The sequence below is a fragment of the Oncorhynchus gorbuscha genome, unplaced genomic scaffold (genome assembly GCF_021184085.1).
Source record: "Oncorhynchus gorbuscha isolate QuinsamMale2020 ecotype Even-year unplaced genomic scaffold, OgorEven_v1.0 Un_scaffold_4003, whole genome shotgun sequence".
Taxonomy (NCBI): domain Eukaryota; kingdom Metazoa; phylum Chordata; class Actinopteri; order Salmoniformes; family Salmonidae; genus Oncorhynchus; species Oncorhynchus gorbuscha.
The window spans coordinates 17,856-40,071 of NW_025748124.1; the positions used below are offsets into that span (position 1 = coordinate 17,856).

The window sequence follows — 22,216 nt, forward strand, 5'->3', positions numbered from 1 at the left end:
CTCCGAAAGCCCTAAACCCAACTATACCAAATCAGATTAATCAAGCCCCCTCAACCCCCTCAAACCTCCAACAGCCACGCTCGTCAAACTCACCAAAGAGACTCCTAAGCCCACTCCGAAAACCCTAAACCCAGCTGCAGCCAATCAGACACATCCAGCCCCTCGACCCCCTTAAGCCTCCAACAGCCACGTTTATTAAATTCACCAAAGAGACCCCTAAGCCCACTGTGAAAGCCCTAAGCCCAACTGCAGCCAATCAGACACATCCAGCACCCTCTACCCCCCTCAAACCTCCAACAGCCACGCTCGTCAAACTCACCAAAGAGACCCCTAAGCCCACTCCGAAAACCCTAAACCCAGCTGCAGTGAATCAGACACATCCAGCCCCCTCGACTCCCCTCAAGCCTCCAACAGCCACGTTCATCAAACTCACCAAAGAGACCCTTAAGCCCACTGTGAAAGCCCTAAACCCAACTGCAACCAATCAGACACATCCAGCCCCCTCAACCCCCCTCAAACCTCCAACAGCCACGCTCGTCAAACTCACCAAAGAGACCCCTAAGCCCACTGTGAAAGCCCTAAGCCCAACCGAAGCCAATCAGATTCTTCCAGCCCCTTCAACCCCCCTCAAGCCTCTCACAGCCAGTGGTCCAAAGACCACAACCAAAGACAAACCCTCCATCACAATGCCGCATCCCATCCCCATCAAGGTGCTCATCACTTCTGACTCTGGCTGCATCAGTAAGGACACCCAGAGCGACGCTAGCAACCGCACCAAGGAGCAGACCCAGACCCATGAGCTGAAGCTGAAGCCTGGCTTTCCTCTAACCCTGACCCACCGCATCAGTCTGGTTCCTACCTCCTGCACCGGGGGATGTGTGGCTGAGATGGCAGCACTGAAAGGACGTGTTGGCAGGCTGGAGAAAGAGATGTCCCTCATGAAGAGTAAATGTATGACTGGTCTTCTTTAGTTACACATAACTGTAACCTCCTAGTCGCAAACCTCTTTCATATAATAACTTCATTCTGATATGGAGATTATCCATGAGGCTAGTTTGAATTAAATACAGTCTTTCTGGTAAAAAACATTAACATTTCATATTTTGATGTTTGCTCTGTCTGGTTTCATACTGTATACTCTCTTCCCCTTCCTACCAGGTGCTTCCTGCTCCAAAGCCCCATGTCACAATGACTGCAGTGCGAATGGGAAATGTGAGAAGGGAAAGTGTGTCTGCCTCCCAGGGTTCCTTGGTCTAGACTGCAGTAAATGTACAGCTGGAGCTGACTGCAGTAAAAGTCAGTTACTGTGCCTTCTTCATTTGATCTGACTTGTCTTCTTTGATCTGATTTTCTTTATTGCAATTCAGCTAGAAGGTTAACTTCCAGTCGCCACACACAAGCACACCACTTAGAATGCATGCCTAATATACATTCCTTCATTCTAAGTTGTATGCTTGTGTGTTTATTGGAACACATTGTTTTTTCTCTCATCTCCAGAAGGTACCAAAGACAAAATCCAGATAACGGTGGAGACGGTGGCGTTGAAGGCATCACCTGAGAGCAGTGCTATCACAGAGAGTCTGCAGGGGAAGAAGACCAAAGCAGACCAAATCCTCTTCCAGAAGAAAACAGAGCAAAAGAAACCTACAGCCGCCAAAGAGGATGGTGACATCAAAAGCAAAACGAAAGGGACCACAAGTGTAAAAGCAGGGCTCACCAAGACACAAGCCAAACAAGGGGTTACTGTCACTAAAACCAAAACCACCCATTCCAATGCTACCAAGACTGGACTGGGCCGACCAACCGTCGGACAGGTTCTGTTGAAACACCATGGAGGAAGAAAGCAAGAGAGCAAAGGCAAAACGACAGTTATAAAGAAGCTGTCTAAACCTGACCTGAAGTTGAAAGGAACAGTGAAGGAGGAATCTGGAGGTAAAGCCAATGCTGAAGCTGGCAACCTCCAAGACCAGCCTCAAGACAATGTCACCCAAAGCACTGTGAAGACGTTTGTGAACAAAACCCGGTCAGGAAAAGAGACTCTGGAGCAGTCGACGTTGGCTGAGAAGAATGTGACTCTAACATCTGGAAAGAAAACAGTCAAAAATGTGAAATTAGTTCAGGGGACTATGAACGTTACAAAGGTGTCATTGGCTTTTGATATCACTAAGGCTGGGACGGGCAAGATCACCCTTACAAAGGACATTAAGACAGAGGCAGACATCTCCTCAGGCACATCTAAAACTACTGTGAAGACAGGGTCAGGCAAAGGGAAGCCAGTCCCACGGAAGAGTCAGTATGTTGTGAACATGACCACTGTGGAGACCACCTCTGAAGTCAAAGTCTTCAGCAACAAGACAGCAACTATCCAGTCTTCCAAAAACACCACCAGGAAAGCAGGAACAGGAGTGGGCCGTGGACTTGGCTCTGTGAAGGTTCAGAACATCACCACGTACGGCTTCACCCTCACATGGTCGGCCCCAACAGCCATGTTTAAGAACTTCACTGTGTCCAGAAGAGTGCACAGGGCAGAGGGTGAGGAAGAGGAGGAGGAAGAGGCGGAGGAGGGAGCTGCTCTCAGGGAAGAGGACAGAGTAGCTGGAGTCGTAAACTCCACCATTGAGATCCGAAAACAGAGCCCTAATGGAACCGTGGCTTTCCCCACTAAAGCTCCCGGTAGCTCCAGAGGTAAAGCTCACACAAAGAGGGTGTCCGTTGTTCTCCCCGACAGCGTTCGCTCTGTGGAGTTCAGTAACCTGCGACCTCAGACTCGATACTCCCTGCACATATGTGGCACCACTCCCGGATCCCGCTCCAAGATTCACAGAGTAACCACCATGACAGGTAATTAGGAGAACCAAACCCACATAGACTTATTCAGAATATTTGACCATAACCTTTTATGAATAACTCCTATAGTAATGTATCTTTTCATTCAATGTGCTTGTTCATGTATTAGAAATCCTGCATGTCTCTCTTTCATTTAAACTGTGGCTGCACTAAACACATCACTCAACTCATCACTTGTGTTGAGACAGAATATCCCATTGTATATTTATTTTCTATACTTCAAATGTACTGGGACTTTATAACCTTTTCCTTCACCACGTTTCAGCCTCATGTTCGTTGTCTCCAGTACAATACCAGTGTCGACATATGTGAAAACTGTGCATTTCCACCTTTTGTAGAAGAAAAAAAATTAAAACAATGATCAAAAGGTAACCGTTTTAAAAACACAATGACATTCACTGTGACCTGGGGAGCAAGAAAAGACCCTCCTTCTGGCTAGAAACTCCTTTTGAAAAGCACCATTTTTATTACCTTTAATCCAACCCTGTGATGTCACAGAGAAGCAGTTTATAAGACCTTTCATCTCGTCTTTCTAACACAGAATATAGAAACTGTCACGTTCTTTCAAAATCGAACCCAGAAGCAGACCAGGACAAGGAGAGTAGGAAGAAGGTGAGTATTTATTTACAAGTGAATGTGAATGGGTAGATATATCCAGGTGGCGTAGCGGGCAGCGGTGGTGAGTTGATGGGAGTAAATAGGTGGATCCAATGGGGTAGCGGAATCCTCCGACGACCAGGCGGGAATGGGGTAAATGATCCGGGTGAGTAACTGAAGATAGAACAAATGGAGATAAGTTTAAGACAAGCAATACGTAAAAAACAACAAAACAAATTCTATCCAACTTGAGGCTGATACTATGGCACAACATCCTGTTCATGGCTAACGATCCGGCAGGGAATGGATGTCAGATCAGAGCTTTTGAAGGGGAGAGGTGATGATCAGGACAGGTGTGCAGATTACTGATGGGATACAGGTGCGGGTGAACATCGATCTCCCAACAAGCTAATTCGCCCGGCAACCAGACAGGGTGCGTTCCAGGACACCGGAAACACACTCCAGGACAGAAACACATGCAAACACAGACTCAGGAAGCGGGATTTGTGACAGAAACTGTTTTCACACATGTTGACACTGGTGTGGTGCTGGAGACAATGAATATGAGGTTCCTTTAAATATCCTCTTCTGGCCTCTCCTCTTCCTTATTCATTTTCTTCCCCATGCAGGACCTGAGCCACCGACTGAGCTGGTGTTTAGTAACGTGACAGAAGCATCTCTTTCTGTGTCCTGGTCCAAACCAAAGAACAAAATCTCCGGCTTCAAAATCACATACTCTCACTCAGTCACGGGTAAGTTACTGTTACCTTAGCTTTTATCATCTACCTCTTAAGTCAGGGTTTTCTAAAACTGGGTCCTAAGGCCCCTCCTTGACAATGAGTAATTGAATCTGCTGTGTAGTGCTAGGGCAGGTTTGGGAAACCCTACTATAAGTGACAAGGTGATGAAACTTTGAACACTTTAAAAATAGTTTTTTCACACGCCATTTGTCAGCACAAGGGCTTCACCAGAATCATTCAAGTGGAATATACAACTTTTGTAGCATTCTTGTGTACTCCATTAATGAATGACAGATCAGCTGTTCAGTCAAAATACCTCCGTCATCCACAAACACTGACACTGTTTAAGTGTCAATCATGGCCGGTGTCCCAAATGGCACCCTATTCCCTATGTGTCAAATGTAGTGCATCATAAAGTGAATAGGGTGCCATTTGTTTTCCCCAGAGGACCAGTGTGTTACTATGTCTTTTATCATGACAGGAGAGAGTGGTTCTGTGTCTGTCTGTCATCCTGACAGGAGAGAGTGGTTCTGTGTCTGTCTGTCATCCTGACAGGAGAGAGTGGTTCTGTGTCTGTCTGTCATCCTGACAGGAGAGAGTGGTTCTGTGTCTGTCTGTCATCCTGACAGGAGAGAGTGGTTCTGTGTCTGTCTGTCATCCTGACAGGAGAGAGTGGTTCTGTGTCTGTCTGTCATCATGACAGGAGAGAGTGGTTCTGTGTCTGTCTGTCATCCTGACAGGAGAGAGTGGTTCTGTGTCTGTCTGTCATCCTGACAGGAGAGAGTGGTTCTGTGTCTGTCTGTCATCCTGACAGGAGAGAGTGGTTCTGTGTCTGTCATCATGACAGGAGAGAGTGGTTCTGTGTCTGTCTGTCATCCTGACAGGAGAGAGTGGTTCTGTGTCTTTCTGTCATCCTGACAGGAGAGAGTGGTTCTGTGTCTGTCTGTCATCCTGACAGGAGAGAGTGGTTCTGTGTCTGTCTGTCATCATGACAGGGAGTGGTTCTGTGTCTGTCTGTCATCCTGACAGGAGAGAGTGGTTCTGTGTCTGTCTGTCATCCTGACAGGAGAGAGTGGTTCTGTGTCTGTCTGTCATCCTGACAGGAGAGAGTGGTTCTGTGTCTGTCATCATGACAGGAGAGAGTGGTTCTGTGTCTGTCTGTCATCCTGACTGGAGAGAGTGGTTCTGTGTCTGTCTGTCTGTCGTCCTGACAGGAGAGAGTGGTTCTGTGTCTACAGTATGTCTGTCATCATGACAGGAGAGAGTGGTTCTGTGTCTACAGTATGTCTGTCATCATGACAGGAGAGAGTGGTTCTGTGTCTACAGTATGTCTGTCATCATGACTGGAGAGAGTGGTTCTGTGTCTACAGTATGTCTGTCATCATGACTGGAGAGAGTGGTTCTGTGTCTACAGTATGTCTGTCATCATGACAGGAGAGAGTGGTTCTGTGTCTACAGTATGTCTGTCATCATGACTGGAGAGAGTGGTTCTGTGTCTACAGTATGTCTGTCATCATGACTGGAGAGAGTGGTTCTGTGTCTACAGTATGTCTGTGACTGGAGAGAGTGTTCATCTGTCTGTCATCAGGAGAGAGTGGTTCTGTGTCTACAGTATGTCTGTCATCATGACAGGAGAGAGTGGTTCTGTGTCTACAGTATGTCTGTCATCATGACAGGAGAGAGTGGTTCTGTGTCTACAGTATGTCTGTCATCATGACAGGAGAGAGTGGTTCTGTGTCTACAGTATGTCTGTCATCATGACTGGAGAGAGTGGTTCTGTGTCTACAGTATGTCTGTCATCATGACTGGAGAGAGTGGTTCTGTGTCTACAGTATGTCTGTCATCATGACTGGAGAGAGTGGTTCTGTGTCTGTCTGTCATCATGACAGGAGAGAGTGGTTCTGTGTCTACAGTATGTCTGTCATCATGACAGGAGAGAGTGGTTCTGTGTCTACAGTATGTCTGTCATCATGACAGGAGAGAGTGGTTCTGTGTCTACAGTATGTCTGTCATCATGACTGGAGAGAGTGGTTCTGTGTCTACAGTATGTCTGTCATCATGACTGGAGAGAGTGGTTCTGTGTCTACAGTATGTCTGTCATCATGACTGGAGAGAGTGGTTCTGTGTCTACAGTATGTCTGTCATCATGACAGGAGAGAGTGGTTCTGTGTCTACAGTATGTCTGTCATCATGACTGGAGAGAGTGGTTCTGTGTCTGTCTGTCATCCTGACTGGAGAGAGTGGTTCTGTGTCTGTCTGGCTGTCGTCCTGACAGGAGAGAGTGGTTCTGTGTCTGTCTGTCTGTCGTCCTGACAGGAGAGAGTGGTTCTGTGTCTACAGTATGTCTGTCATCATGACTGGAGAGAGTGGTTCTGTGTCTACAGTATGTCTGTCATCATGACAGGAGAGAGTGGTTCTGTGTCTGTCTGTCATCATGACAGGAGAGAGTGGTTCTGTGTCTGTCTGTCATCCTGACAGGAGAGAGTGGTTCTGTGTCTGTCTGTCATCATGACTGGAGAGAGTGGTTGTGTGTCTACAGTATGTCTGTCATCCTGACAGGAGAGTGTGGTTCTGTGTCTGTCTGTCATCCTGGCAGGAGAGAGTGGTTGTGTGTCTACAGTATGTCTGTCATCCTGACAGGAGAGAGTGGTTCTGTGTCTACAGTATGTCTGTCATCATGACAGGAGAGAGTGGTTCTGTGTCTACAGTATGTCTGTCATCATGACAGGAGAGAGTGGTTCTGTGTCTACAGTATGTCTGTCATCATGACAGGAGAGAGTCGTTCTGTGTCTACAGTATGTCTGTCATCATGACAGGAGAGAGTGGTTCTGTGTCTACAGTATGTCTGTCATCATGACAGGAGAGAGTGGTTCTGTGTCTGTCATCCTGACAGGAAAGAGTGGTTCTGTGTCTGTCATCCTGACAGGAGAGAGTGGTTGTGTGTCTGTCATCCTGACAGGAGAGAGTGGTTGTGTGTCTGTCATCCTGACAGGAGAGAGTGGTTCTGTGTCTGTCATCCTGACAGGAGAGAGTGGTTGTGTATCTGTCATCCTGACAGGAGAGAGTGGTTGTGTGTCTGTCATCATGACAGGAGAGAGTGGTTCTGTGTCTGTCTGTCATCCTGACAGGAGAGTGGTTCTGTGTCTGTCATCCTGATAAAAGAGAGTGGTTCTGTGTCTCTCATCCTGATAGGAGAGAGTGGTTCTGTGTCTGTCTGTCATCCTCACAGGAGAGAGTGGTTCTGTGTCTGTCATCCTGACAGGAGAGAGTGGTTCTGTGTCTGTCATCCTGACAGGAAAGAGTGGTTCTGTGTCTGTCATCCTGACAGGAGAGAGTGGTTGTGTGTCTGTCATCCTGACAGGAGAGAGTGGTTGTGTGTCTGTCATCCTGACAGGAGAGAGTGGTTGTGTGTCTGTCATCCTGACAGGAGAGAGTGGTTGTGTGTCTGTCATCCTGACAGGAGAGAGTGGTTGTGTGTCTGTCATCCTGACAGGAGAGAGTGGTTCTGTGTCTGTGGATTCCCTGCAGTCCCAGGTGTCTCTGTCCAAGCTGTCCTCGGGGGCCACGTACGAGGTCAGTGTGATGTCCATCATGGGGAAGAGAGAGAGTGATCCCCTCATTGCCATCATGACCACAGGTGATCACCACACTTAACAAGATCTAATGTGCTGTAGCAACTCACCATTACAGTACATCATCAATGCATTCTGCTTTGGACGTGGAGTGCAGAACGATTTGCCTTGTTCTTACCCACAGTTTCAGTTGTCTTGCCCTGCAATATGACAACAATTAAGTGTTTTAAAACATGACATAAAGGCATAACAATATTTATTTAGCTAAATTCACCATGTAAAACACATTGTCTTTGGACTGTAGTACCTGCCCCTCCAACTGTTCTCCAAGCAATGAACGTAACAGATACCAAGGCAGTGCTGCAATGGACCCCCGCCATGGGCCAAGTAGACCGCTTCATCATCAGTTATGAGTCTGCAAAAAGTGAGTTTCCTGATGAAAAGATACGGTGAACATACATACAGTAGTATAACTATAGTTATACAGTTCCTTCAGAAAGTATTCAGACCCCTTGATTTTTTACACATTTTGTTACGTTACAGCCTTATTATTTAAAAGAAAATCCTCAGCAATCTACACACAATAACCCATAATGACTAAGTAAAAACAGGTTTTTAGACATTTTTGCTATGAGACTCGAAATTGAGCTCAGGTGCATCCTATTTCCATTGACCATCCTAGTTAAATAAAGAATAAAACAACTTGATTGGAGTCCACCTGTGGTAAATTCAATTGATTGGACATGATTTGGAAAGGCACACACCTGTATATATAAGGTCCCACAGTTGACAGTGCATGTCAGAACAAAAACCAAGCCATGAGGTCAAAGGAATTGTCCATAGAGCTCCGAGACAGGATTGTGTCGAGGCACAGATCTGGGGAAGGGTACACAAACTGTCTGCAGAATTGAATATCCCCAAGAACACAGTGGCCTCCATCACTCTTAAATGAAGAAGTTTGGAATCACCAAGACTCTTCCTAGAGCTAGCCACCTGACCAAACTGACCAATCAGGGGAAAAGAGCCTTGGTCAGGGTTGTGACCAAGAACCCGATGGTCACTCTGACAGAGCTTCGAGTTCCTCTGTGGAGATGGGAGAACCTTCCAGAAGGACAACCATCTCTGCTGCACTCCACCAATCAGGCCTAATGGTAGAGTGGCCAGACGGAAGCCACTCCTCAGTAAAAAGGCACATGACAGCCCGCTTGGAGTTTGCCAAAAGGCACCTAAAGACTCTCAGACCATGAGAATCAAGATTATCGTGCTTTTACACCTGCATTGTTTGCTGTTTGGGGTTTTAGGCTGGGTTTCTGTACAGCACTTTGAGATATCAGCTGATGTATGAAGGGCTATATAAATAAATTTGATTTGATTCTCTGGTCTGATGAAACCAAGATTTAACTCTTTGGCTTGAATGCCAAGCGTCACATCTGGAGGACACCTGGCATCATCCCTACGGTGAAGCATGGTGGAGGCAGCATCATGCTGTGGGGATGTTTTCAGCAGCAGGGACTGGGAGACTAGTCAGGAACAAGGAAAAATTAACGGAGCAAAGTACAGAGAGAACCTTGATAAAAACCTGCTCCAGAGCGCTCAGGACCTCAGACTGGGGCGAAGGTTCACCTTCCAACAGGACAACAACCCTAAGCACACAGCCAAAACAATGCAGGAGTGGCTTCAGGACAAGTCTCTGAATGTCCTTGAGTGGCCCAGCCAGAGCCTGGACTTGAACCCGATCGAACATCTCTGGAGAGACATGAAAATAGCTGTGCAGCAACGCTCCCAATCAAACCTGACAGAAACTCCCCCCCAAAAAAGTGTGCTAAGCTTGTAGCATCAGACCCAAGAAGACTTGATGCTGTAATCACTGCCAAAGTTGCTTCAACAAAGTACTGAGTAAAGGTTCTGAATACTTATGTAAATGTGATATTTAGACAGTATATATATATATATATTTTAATTATTATTATTATTATTTTTAAATATTTTATTTATTTTATTTTTATCAATTAGCAAAAAAATATATATATATTTTTGTTTTAGCATTATGGGGTATTGTGTGTAGATTGATTAGGGAAAAACGATTGAATCAATTTTATAATAAGGCTGTAACGTAACTATATGTGGAAAAAGTCAAGGGGTCTGAATACTTTCAGAAGGCACTGTAGACCAGTGGAGGCTGCAGAGGGGAGGACGACTCATACCAGTGTCTGGAAGGGAGCAAAGGGAATGACATCAAACACATAGGAACTACTCCAGTCACGAGCCTGTCCTCCCCAATTAAGGTGCCACCAACCTCATGTAGTATATACTATGTACCATAGCTAGTATAACTACACCTGTACATTGTATACTGTTCTACTCACGTTCCAAGCTGTAATCCAGCCTAAACTGCATCCCCTGTCCCTCCTCCCTCGTCTCTCCCACAGCTCCCAATGTAACAGTGACAGTGATGGTGTCTGGTAACTCAGTAGAGCAGCAGCTGAGAGGGCTGCAGAGAGACACCGTGTACACAGTCAAAGCCCTGAGTCAGAAAGACAGTCTGCAGAGCACAGCCATCACTACCACCTTCACAACGGCCAGTGGTGAGTACATAAGGGAGAGACACTGCACAACATCACATGTAACTACAGCGTAGAACCTCAAAGATCTGAAGCTCAGAGTTACGGACTGACCGGTCAAAGTTACAACACGACCTCTATTCCCGACTCGTTGGTATTTCTGTGGTTCTACTGTATAGGGAAAAGAACCATGACAGAACTTACCTATATGTGTGATGGTTTGTCCTTCAGCTGTGAAGGCCGGTGAGGTGGGCGCTCGTTCTGCTGTTGTATCATGGAAATCCCCCAGTGTTGCGTTCAGCAGATACAGAGTGACCTATCAGACGGCAGGAGAGGAGGTCAAGGTGAGCTTTATTCCTCATATGATACATTCGTATGAACTTGATACCACAACTATACTGCTACTATATTGTATACCAATGCTACAGATGTAGGATCTTCATTTGAGCCAGTTTGCTACAGCAGGAAAATAATCCTGCCGCAACAGAAACTGTGAATTATGTTTATTATAAGTAATGGACATTTTTAGAAGGGCTGATACATTTTTTCTGAAGGGAAAATCAAGGCTGAAATTGGAAATTACAAGCTTCAGAAGACTTTTTAAACCTCAAATTCCAAACAAAAATGTTAAAATACTATCAAATGAAGATCCTGCATCTGTATACAATGATGCGTCCCAAATGACCATTTTCCTATAGTGTACTACTTTTACCCAGGGCCCATAGTCAAAAGTAGTGCACTATATAGGAAATAGGGTGCCATTTGGGACGGACGATATGAGGTGAAACAACAGTGCATGAAGTAAGACAGTTTCAAACATCTGTTTCTCTGGCCCTCTATCTCCCCAGGAGGTGATTCTGGACTCCACGGTGACGGAGTACAAGCTGACTGGACTGTTCTCTATGTCTAAGTACACGGTGCTGGTACAGGCAGAGAGAGAGGGGCAGTACACATCTATTGTCACCACTGAGTTTATCACAGGTAGGTGTTACAGACCAGCAGTGAATTTAGAAAATGTACTTTGCACATGAGTCTCTCCATTTCATCAACTCAAGGCAACAGGGTTACTTAACTTTTACACAGAATATAGTAATTGTATAGTAATGTTATAGTAATCGTATAGTAATGTTATAGTAATCTTATAATAATTGTATAGTAATGTTGTAGTAATTGTATAGTAATGTTATAGTAATCGTATAGTAATTGTATAGTAATCTTATAATAATTGTATAGTAATGTTATAGTAATTGTATAGTAATGTTATAGTAATCGTATAGTAATTGTATAGTAATGTTATAGTAATGTTATAATAATTGTATAGTAATGTTGTAGTAATCGTATAGTAATTGTATAGTGATCTTATAGTAATTGTATAGTATAGTAATTGTATAGTAATCTTATAGTAGTTGTATAGTAATCATATAGTAGTTGTATAGTAATTGTATAGTAATGTTGTAGTAATTGTATAGTAATCTTATAGTAATTGTATAGTATAGTAATTGTATAGTAATGTTGTAGTAATCTTATAGTAGTTGTATAGTAATTGTATAGTAATGTTGTAGTAATTGTATAGTAATCTTATAGTAATTGTATCCCCTCGGCTCAGGAAAACTGCGCTTCCCATTCCCCACGGAGTGTTCCCAGGAGCTGCTGAACGGAGCGCTCCAGTCAGGAGAGGTGGATCTTTACCCAGAGGGCAAGGAAGGGAAGGCAGTCAGAGTCTACTGTGACATGGAGACTGAGGGAGGAGGCTGGACAGTAAGATACATATTCTCTCTCTCTCTCTCTCTCTCTCTCTCTCTCTCTCTCTCTCTCTCTCTCTCTCTCTCTGTCTCTGTCTCTGTCTCTGTCTCTGTCTCTGTCTCTGTCTCTGTCTCTGTCTCTGTCTCTGTCTCTCTCTCTCTCTCTCTCTCTCTCTCTCTCTCTCTCTCTCTCTCTCTCTCTCTCTCTCTCTCTCTCTCTCTCTCTCTCTCTCTCTCTCTCTCTCTCTCTCATCTCATCAGCCATCTGATTCCAAATGTTGACAATCACATTTCCTTTGGAATAGCTGCATTTTGTTGGACATAGTACGTGGGGGAATGATAGAATGGCTATGAATGTGGGACATCTATGCATATTTATTTTCTATGGTGAGTCTTTCTGTTTCCTATATCAGCTTTGTGAATGTGTTGCATACTGTAGGTGTTCCAGAGGAGAATGAACGGGAAGACAGATTTCTTCAGAACCTGGAGTGACTACACTAATGGCTTTGGAAACCTTAGCGAGGAGTTCTGGCTCGGTAAGGTTCAGCTCAATGCTGCTGATCCACTCAAAGTCCTCAGAAGAGGACAAACAGGAAACTGTAGTTCATTGGGGTCATTTCTATTATCATTTCAGTAAATTCAGGAAGTAAACAAATACATTTTCCAATTTTCTTTAATCCTTCTCTATGAGAACATTTTTAAATAGGAATTTCAGTCCACTTCTTGAATTGACTGAATAGAGGACATGCATGAAGATGGCGGCCCCCATGTACTTACCACAAATACCTCAAATAGCTTCAGTAAATCTCCAAGATGGTGGGAATTTGAAAAAACATAAATAGAAAAGTAAATTGTGCTGACTTACTGGCACATTGAGCCATGTCGCGCTCCGTAGTTTAAAAACTCTGTGGGTAATGCTAAAACAATGACTGCATATTCTCCTTCTTTACGCACCCTCACCATTGAAATGGAATTGACCCCAACCATGCTAACTGTATCAAAAGGGAGGCTACTACCAAAGCGTACAGTATGTACTCTAAGGTCACAGCTTGAACATAGAGTACATAGTATATGTTTTAAATGATTTCCTAATCTTCTCTCCCTCTCTGTCTCTCATCCATCCTGTCATGTTTGTCATTTATTATCATGTCTTGTCCCTGTGCTCCCCATTCTATTCGTTTCCCTCTGCTGGTCTTATTAGGTTCTTTCCCTCTTTCTATCCCTCTCTCTCCCCCTCCCTCTCTCACTCTCTCGCTCTCTCTTCTCTCTATCGTTCCGTTCCTGCTCCCAGCTGTTCCTATTCCCCTAATCATCATTTAGTCTTCCCACACCTGTTCCCGATCCTTTCCCCTGATTAGAGTCCCTATTTCTTCCTTTGTGTTCCGTTCCTGTCCTGTCGGTTCCTTGTTTAGAATTCACCGTGCTGTGATTGTGTATCGCCCTGTCCTGTCGTGTTTTTGCCTTCATCAGATGCTGCGTGTGAGCAGGTGTCTCTGTCAGCTACGGCCTGCGCCTACCCGAAGCGACCTGCAGTCTGTGGCCGCTTCTCCTGTATTTCCCCTCTACAGACTAGAGGATTTCTGTTATTCCCTGTTTGGACATTTCCTGTTAAGGATTCAGGATTTGTCGTTTTCTGTTTGGACTTGAATAAACTCTGTTTCTGTTAAGTCGCTTTTGGGTCCTCTTTCACCTGCATGACAGAAGGAACCGACCAAGGAATGGACCCAGCGACTTCAGACGCTCGTTACACTGCCGCCAAGATCCAAGGAGCCATGCTCGGCAGACACGAGCAGGAATTGTCTGCTGCTCGCCATGCCGTGGAGAACCTGGCCGCTCAGGTTTCCGACCTCTCTGGACAGTTCCAGAGTCTACGTCTCGTGCCACCTGTTACTTCCTGGCCTGCCGAGCCTCCAGAACCTAGGGTTAATAACCCACCTTGCTACTCCGGGCAGCCCACTGAGTGCCGCTCCTTTCTCACGCAGTGTGAGATTGTATTCTCTCTCCAACCCAACACATACTCTAGAGAGAGAGCTCGGGTTGCTTACGTCATTTCACTCCTTACTGGCCGGGCTCGAGAATGGGGCACAGCTATCTGGGAGGCAAGGGCTGATTGCTCTAACAAGTTCCAGAACTTTAAAGAGGAGATGATTCGGGTTTTTGACCGTTCAGTTTTTGGTAGGGAGGCTTCTAGGGCCCTGGCTTCCTTATGCCAAGGTGAACGGTCCATAACGGATTATTCTATTGAGTTTCGCACTCTTGCTGCCTCTAGTGAGTGGAACGAGCCGGCGCTGCTCGCTCGTTTTCTGGAGGGACTCCACGCAGTGGTTAAGGATGAGATTCTCTCCCGGGAGGTTCCTTCAGATGTGGACTCTTTGATTGCTCTCGCCATCCGCATAGAACGACGGGTAGATCTTCGTCACCGGGCTCGTGGAAGAGAGCTCGCATCAACGGTGTTTCCCTGCTCCGCATCGCAACCATCTCCCTCCTCTGGCTCAGAGACTGAGCCCATGCAGCTGGGAGGGATTCGCATCTCGACTAAGGAGAGGGAACGGAGGATCACCAACCGCCTGTGCCTCTATTGCGGAGTTGCTGGACATTTTGTTAATTCATGTCCAGTAAGAGGCCAGAGCCCATCAGTAAGCGGAGGGCTACTGGTGAGCGCTACTACTCAGGTCTCTTCATCTAGATCTTGTACTACTATGTCGGTCCATCTACGCTGGACCGGTTCGGGTGCTACATGCAGTGCCTTGATTGACTCTGGGGCTGAGGGTTGTTTCATGGACGAAGCATGGGTTCGGAAACATAACATTCCTTTCAGACCGTTAGACAAGCCTACGCCCATGTTTGCCTTAGATGGTAGTCATCTTCCCAGTATCAAATTTGAGACACTACCTTTAACTCTCACAGTATCTGGTAACCACAGTGAGACTATTTCTTTTTTGATTTTCCGTTCACCGTTTACACCTGTTGTTTTGGGTCATCCCTGGCTAGTATGTCATAATCCTTCTATTAATTGGTCTAGTAATTCTATCCTATCCTGGAACGTTTCTTGTCATGTGAAGTGTTTAATGTCTGCCATCCCTCCCGTTTCTTCTGTCCCTACTTCTCAGGAGGAACCTGGCGATTTGACAGGAGTGCCGGAGGAATATCATGATCTGCGCACGGTCTTCAGTCGGTCCCGAGCCAACTCCCTTCCTCCTCACCGGTCGTATGATTGTAGTATTGATCTCCTTCCGGGACCACTCCTCCTCGAGGTAGACTATACTCTCTGTCGGCTCCCGAACGTAAGGCTCTCGAGGATTATTTGTCTGTGTCTCTTGACGCCGGTACCATAGTGCCTTCTTCTTCTCCGGCCGGGGCGGGGTTCTTTTTTGTTAAGAAGAAGGACGGTACTCTGCGCCCCTGCGTGGATTATCGAGGGCTGAATGACATAACGGTTCCGCTTCCCCTTATGTCATCAGCCTTCGAGATTCTGCAGGGAGCCAGGTGCTTTACTAAGTTGGACCTTCGTAACGCTTACCATCTCGTGCGCATCAGAGAGGGGGACGAGTGGAAAACGGCGTTTAACACTCCGTTAGGCATTTTGAGTACCGGGTTCTGCCGTTCGGTCTCGCCAATGCGCCAGCTGTTTTTCAGGCATTAGTTAATGATGTTCTGAGAGACATGCTGAACATCTTTGTTTTTGTCTATCTTGACGATATCCTGATTTTTTTCTCCGTCACTCGAGATTCATGTTCAGCACGTTCGACGTGTTCTACAGCGCCTTTTAGAGAATTGTCTCTACGTAAAGGCTGAGAAGTGCTCTTTTCATGTCTCCTCCGTTACTTTTCTCGGTTCCGTTATTTCCGCTGAAGGCATTCAGATGGATTCCGCTAAGGTCCAAGCTGTCAGTGATTGGCCCGTTCCAAGGTCACGTGTCGAGTTGCAGCGCTTTTTAGGTTTCGCTAATTTCTATCGGCGTTTCATTCGTAATTTCGGTCAAGTTGCTGCCCCTCTCACAGCTCTTACTTCTGTCAAGACGTGTTTTAAGTGGTCCGGTTCCGCCCAGGAGCTTTTGATCTTCTAAAAGAACGTTTTACGTCCGCTCCTATCCTCGTTACTCCTGACGTCACTAGACAATTCATTGTCGAGGTTGACGCTTCAGAGGTAGGCGTGGGAGCCATTCTATCCCAGCGCTTCCAGTCTCACGATAAGGTTCATCCTTGCGCTTATTTTTCTCATCGCCTGTCGCCATCTGAGCGCAACTATGATGTGGGTAACCGTGAACTGCTCGCCATCCGCTTAGCCCTAGGCGAATGGCGACAGTGGTTGGAGGGGCGACCGTTCCTTTTGTCGTTTGGACAGACCATAAGAACCTTGAGTACATCCGTTCTGCCAAACGACTTAATGCCCGTCAAGCTCGTTGGGCGTTGTTTTTCGCTCGTTTCGAGTTTGTGATTTCTTACCGTCCGGGTAGCAAGAACACCAAGCCTGATGCCTTATCCCGTCTGTTTAGTTCTTCTGTGGCTTCTACTGATCCCGAGGGGATTCTTCCTTATGGGCGTGTTGTCGGGTTAACAGTCTGGGGAATTGAAAGACAGGTTAAGCAAGCACTCACGCACACTGCGTCGCCGCGCGCTTGTCCTAGGAACCTCCTTTTCGTTCCTGTTTCCACTCGTCTGGCTGTTCTTCAGTGGGCTCACTCTGCCAAGTTAGCTGGTCATCCCGGTGTTCGAGGCACTCTTGCGTCTATTCGCCAGCGCTTTTGGTGGCCGACTCAGGAGCGTGACACGCGCCGTTTCGTGGCTGCTTGTTCGGACTGCGTGCAGACTAAGTCGGGTAACTCTCCTCCTGCCGGTCGTCTCAGACCGCTCCCCATTCCTTCTCGACCATGGTCTCACATCGCCTTAGACTTCATTACCGGTCTGCCTTTGTCTGCGGGGAAGACTGTGAGAGCCGCCAATAAACGCTGGATTAAGAGTCCAAGGTATTGTTGCGGCCAGAGAGTGTGGCTTTCCACTCGCAACCTTCCTCTTACGACAGCTTCTCGTAAGTTGACTCCGCGGTTCATTGGTCCGTTCCGTGTCTCCCAGGTCGTCAATCCTGTCGCTGTGCGACTGCTTCTTCCGCGACATCTTCGTCGCGTCCATCCTGTCTTCCATGTCTCCTGTGTTAAGCCCTTTCTTCGCACCCCGTTCGTCTTCCCTCCCCCCTCCCGTCCTTGTCGAGAGCGCACCTATTTACAAGGTACATAAGATCATGGACATGCGTTCTCGGGGACGGGGTCACCAATACTTAGTGGATTGGGAGGGTTACGGTCCTGAGGAGAGGAGTTGGGTTCCGTCTCGGGACGTGCTGGACCGTTCACTCATCGATGATTTCCTCCGTTGCCGCCAGGATTCCTCCTCGAGTGCGCCAGGAGGCGCCGGTGAGTGGGGGTACTGTCATGTTTGTCATTTATTATCATGTCTTGTCCCTGTGCTCCACATTCTATTCGTTTCCCTCTGCTGGTCTTATTAGGTTCTTTCCCTCTTTCTATCCCTCTCTCTCCCCCTCCCTCTCTCACTCTCTCGCTCTCTCTTCTCTCTATCGTTCCGTTCCTGCTCCCAGCTGTTCCTATTCCCTAATCATCATTTAGTCTTCCCACACCTGTTCCCGATCCTTTCCCCTGATTAGAGTCCCTATTTCTTCCTTTGTGTTCCGTTCCTGTCCTGTCGGTTCCTTGTTTAGAATTCACCGTGCTGTGATTGTGTATCGCCCTGTCCTGTCGTGTTTTTGCCTTCATCAGATGCTGCGTGTGAGCAGGTGTCTCTGTCAGCTACGGCCTGCGCCTACCCGAAGCGACCTGCAGTCTGTGGCCGCTTCTCCTGTATTTCCCCTCTACAGACTAGAGGATTTCTGTTATTCCCTGTTTGGACATTTCCTGTTAAGGATTCAGGATTTGTCGTTTTCTGTTTGGACTTGAATAAACTCTGTTTCTGTTAAGTCGCTTTTGGGTCCTCTTTCACCTGCATGACACATCCAGGTAATGAGCTGCTTCACAACCTGACCAGCATGGGCCCGGTGAGCCTGAGAGTGGACCTGCGTTCAGGCAACGATACGGCCTACGCCCATTACTCCAGCTTCACCATCGACTCAGTGGAAAAACACTACGCCATCGAGGTGTCTGGATACACCGGCACTGCAGGTAAAAGGATGTACACTAGCCAAGATAGAATGTGAGGACAGAGCCTAGCAGAGCAGAATGTACACTAGCCAAGATAGAATGTGAGGACAGAGCCTAGCAGAGCAGAATGTACACTAGCCAAGATAGAATGTGAGGACAGAGCCTAGCAGAGCAGAATGTACACTAGCCAAGATAGAATGTGAGGACAGAGCCTAGCAGAGCAGAATGTACACTAGCCAAGATAGAATGTGAGGACAGAGCCTAGCAGAGCAGAATGTACACTAGCCAAGATAGAATGTGAGGACAGAGCCTAGCAGAGCAGAATGTACACTAGCCAAGATAGAATGTGAGGACAGAGCCTAGCAGAGCAGAATGTACACTAGCCAAGATAGAATGTGAGGACAGAGCCTAGCAGAGCAGAATGTACACTAGCCAAGATAGAATGTGAGGACAGAGCCTAGCAGAGCAGGTGCTTAAGGTTGAGGAACCAAAACTCAAATAGCTCACAAACAAATATTCAATACGAGGTCAATCCCATTCACATAATTTCACTAAAGTAAACATTTTACTGAAGTGGAGGGTGGGATTGGTCCCTCACTCTACAAATCCTGAATTGTACTTGTTTCTTTCTTCCTCGTCACGTCTATAAGGTGACTCCATGAGGTACCACAACGGGCGCCCATTCTCCACCAGAGACAAGGAACCCCTCCCCCTGGGCATCCACTGTGCCAGGGCCTACATGGGCGGCTGGTGGTACAAAAACTGCTACAAGACCAACCTCAACGGCCTCTATGACACCAAAAGCAACAACCAGGTACCACTAGTACCAGTATCATCCCACTAAGTGCTTTTGTCGTTGCTTTGACATTTTGATTACAGTACCTTTCCAGGTCTTTGCTATTGCAAGACAGCACCCCAATGCTGATATGCTATAAACACTGCACCACATCTCCAGTGTTTCAAATGGATCCATAGAGAATGATAGAGGACTCTTCTTTGTATCTGTTCTGCATCTGTGAGCGCATGGGCAGCACCATTAAGGCCTTCTTCATTTTGAATTCATTACTTTTTTTATTCTACTACTTCTATGAGTTGGTAAACAAACTGAAAAGGTGCACATTGCCACATTGAGTGTGTTGTTTGAACAGATATAAAGCCACGGTTGGTGATCTACTGCCACATAGAGTGTGTTGTTTGAACAGATATAAAGCCACGGTTGGTGATCTACTGCCACATGGAGAGTGTTGTTTGAACAGATATAAAGCCACGGTTTGTGATCTACTGCCACATGGAGAGTGTTGTTTGAACAGATATAAAGCCACGGTTGGTGATCTACTGCCACATTGAGTGTGTTGTTTGAACAGATATAAAGCCACGGTTGGTGATCTACTGCCACATAGAGTGTGTTGTTTGAACAGATATAAAGCCACGGTTGATGATCTACTGCCACATTGAGTGTGTTGTTTGAACAGATATAAAGCCACGGTTGGTGATCTACTGCCACATAGAGTGTGTTGTTTGAACAGATATAAAGCCACGGTTGGTGATCTACTGTCACATAGAGTGTGTTGTTTGAACAGATATAAAGCCACGGTTGGTGATCTACTGCCACATAGAGTGTGTTGTTTGAACAGATATAAAGCCACGGTTGGTGATCTACTGTCACATAGAGTGTGTTGTTTGAACAGATATAAAGCCACGGTTGGTGATCTACTGTCACATAGAGTGTGTTGTTTGAACAGCTATAAAGCCAAGGTTGGTGATCTACTGCCACATGGAGTGTGTTGTTTGAACAGATATAAAGCCACGGTTGGTGATCTACTGTCACATGGAGTGTGTTGTTTGAACAGATATAAAGCCACGGTTGGTGATCTACTGTCACATAGAGTGTGTTGTTTGAACAGATATAAAGCCACGGTTGGTGATCTACTGCCACATAGAGTGTGTTGTTTGAACAGATATAAAGCCACGGTTGGTGATCTACTGTCACATAGAGTGTGTTGTTTGAACAGCTATAAAGCCAAGGTTGGTGATCTACTGCCACATGGAGTGTGTTGTTTGAACAGATATAAAGCCACGGTTGGTGATCTACTGCCACATAGAGTGTGTTGTTTGAACAGATATAAAGCCACGGTTGGTGATCTACTGCCACATGGAGTGTGTTGTTTGAACAGATATAAAGCCACGGTTGGTGATCTACTGCCACATAGAGTGTGTTGTTTGAACAGATATAAAGCCACGGTTGGTGATCTACGGCCACCTGCAGTTATGGAATGTTTGCTCATGTATAATTCATTGGCCGATCCCACCCAGTCCCACCCAGTTGACTACTTCAAAATGGTGAAATTTCTCAATGACGATGCCCACGCTAAGACGGGCTTTTAGGCACTAGAGTCCTCTATCTATCTCTATGATTTGAACAGACTTCTTATTTGATGTTGTGTCATCTGCTATCAACTCCTATCCACTAATGTAACTGAATTTAAGTTTTGTCAACTCATCTACTAAATGAACGTAACTCTTGTGCTGTGTTATAGGGTGTGGTGTGGATAGACTGGAAGGGCAAAGACTCGTCCATTCCCTTTACTGAGATGAAGTTCCGACCGGCCGGGATCTCCATCACAACCCACGGATAAGACTGTCCTCTGGCTCGTCCACCCCTAAACCCTTTCTTTGAGAAACAGGAAAGTGGAGCACCAAGAGACCATAAACGTGTGGATGTCACACTTCCTGCATCTCAAATTCCACCTCAACTTGCATGTCCAGTGGTCTTAACAGCCGTCACGACAGACAGCGTATCAGTCTGTACTTGTACAGTGCAGTGCACCAGGCTCCTGTTCTGTACCTTTATCATGCTGTCTCTCTCAGCTGTATCTGTAGACAGGAAATATTTGTGATTGCAGCATTTTGTATAGTATTGTTTTATGACCCAACTCTTACCGTCTCCAACTCAATGACTGTTCTACTGCTCTGACACCAAAGCATCTCTACCTGATGCACATCACAAGGTTACCACCCCACTACTACTGTAATAAAACATGCACTGTCTCACTCTATTGCAATAAATGAGGCACATGAATGCCTGGATGGAGATGGGTTTTTTGTACTCAACTATGTGAGTGGTGTTGTGTGTGTGTGACTAATGTGCTAGCACGATTCTTCAGGTGTTGTCAAGGTTACTCATCACCATGTGTAGTTCACCTGTGCTAGACATGCTTATTTCACATATTTCAGTTCTGTTCACAAATACAGTGTTTTGTGAACTGATTTGAAACATTTAGACAAGAGAGAGTGTGCATGAAATCGCCTCGGACAGGTTAGTATCAGTAATAAGATGGTGAAATCATCATTACTAAACACATTTCCAGTTGACAGTTATGCAATATGACACCCACACTCAGGCTGCGTCCCTAATGGCACCCTATTCCCTATGCAGTGCACTACTTTTGATCAGGGCCCATAGGGAATAGGGTGTATATGGCCTATAGGGAATAGGATGCCACCTACACAAACTGAGGCTATACATCCCTGGTGTGTTTCTGTCACCATCAGCATTTTCAATCAGTGACAATCTAACATAATATAATTCACTTCTCCCTCCTCCAATAGGCATTTAGTTCCTGATCTAACAACTCAGCACACTCTGCTCTGAAATGTCCATTTATCAACGACTCACAGGAAAGAAGATGAGTGGATATGGAGCTCAACTCCGTGAGGTCTCTAGCACTGCAGCATCCAGGGGAAAGATAAATGAGGGTGAATGTATGAAGCTATTAGCTTGTCACGTCTTACCACAGAAGCACCGACTGAGTATGTTCCAACTATTGAACAGACATTTTGCAGCAGAATGGCTTCAGTCACAAAGCTCAGCACTCTACTGGCCGTTGATGCCTATGAAATGAAAGAACAAGGTGAAGAATCCTCCTTTTCCACGACTCCTGTAGGTGAAGACTACTGGTTGATCACCAGATCCTCAGCTAAAGAGAATGCTGTGAATACCTCTAACCCTTCA

The 22,216-nt window shown here is 46.1% G+C and overlaps 1 protein-coding gene across 1 annotated transcript in view; it reads left to right on the forward strand.

Annotated features, from left to right (window-relative positions):
* Nucleotides 1-21,290, forward strand: part of LOC124028305 (tenascin-like) — a 35,775-nt gene extending 14,485 nt beyond the window's left edge. Inside the window, exons 3-16 of the mRNA XM_046340410.1 lie at nt 135-951; nt 1,159-1,296; nt 1,498-2,841; nt 4,074-4,196; nt 7,678-7,821; nt 8,061-8,180; nt 10,186-10,341; nt 10,549-10,661; nt 11,166-11,298; nt 11,924-12,075; nt 12,499-12,595; nt 18,064-18,225; nt 18,855-19,018; nt 20,742-21,290. Of these exons, the coding sequence (XP_046196366.1) occupies nt 135-951; nt 1,159-1,296; nt 1,498-2,841; nt 4,074-4,196; nt 7,678-7,821; nt 8,061-8,180; nt 10,186-10,341; nt 10,549-10,661; nt 11,166-11,298; nt 11,924-12,075; nt 12,499-12,595; nt 18,064-18,225; nt 18,855-19,018; nt 20,742-20,840 (3,762 nt within the window). The 3' untranslated portion in view covers nt 20,841-21,290. The remainder of the gene's footprint in view (nt 1-134; nt 952-1,158; nt 1,297-1,497; nt 2,842-4,073; nt 4,197-7,677; nt 7,822-8,060; nt 8,181-10,185; nt 10,342-10,548; nt 10,662-11,165; nt 11,299-11,923; nt 12,076-12,498; nt 12,596-18,063; nt 18,226-18,854; nt 19,019-20,741) is intronic.
* The last annotated feature ends 926 nt before the right edge of the window (nt 21,291-22,216 follow it).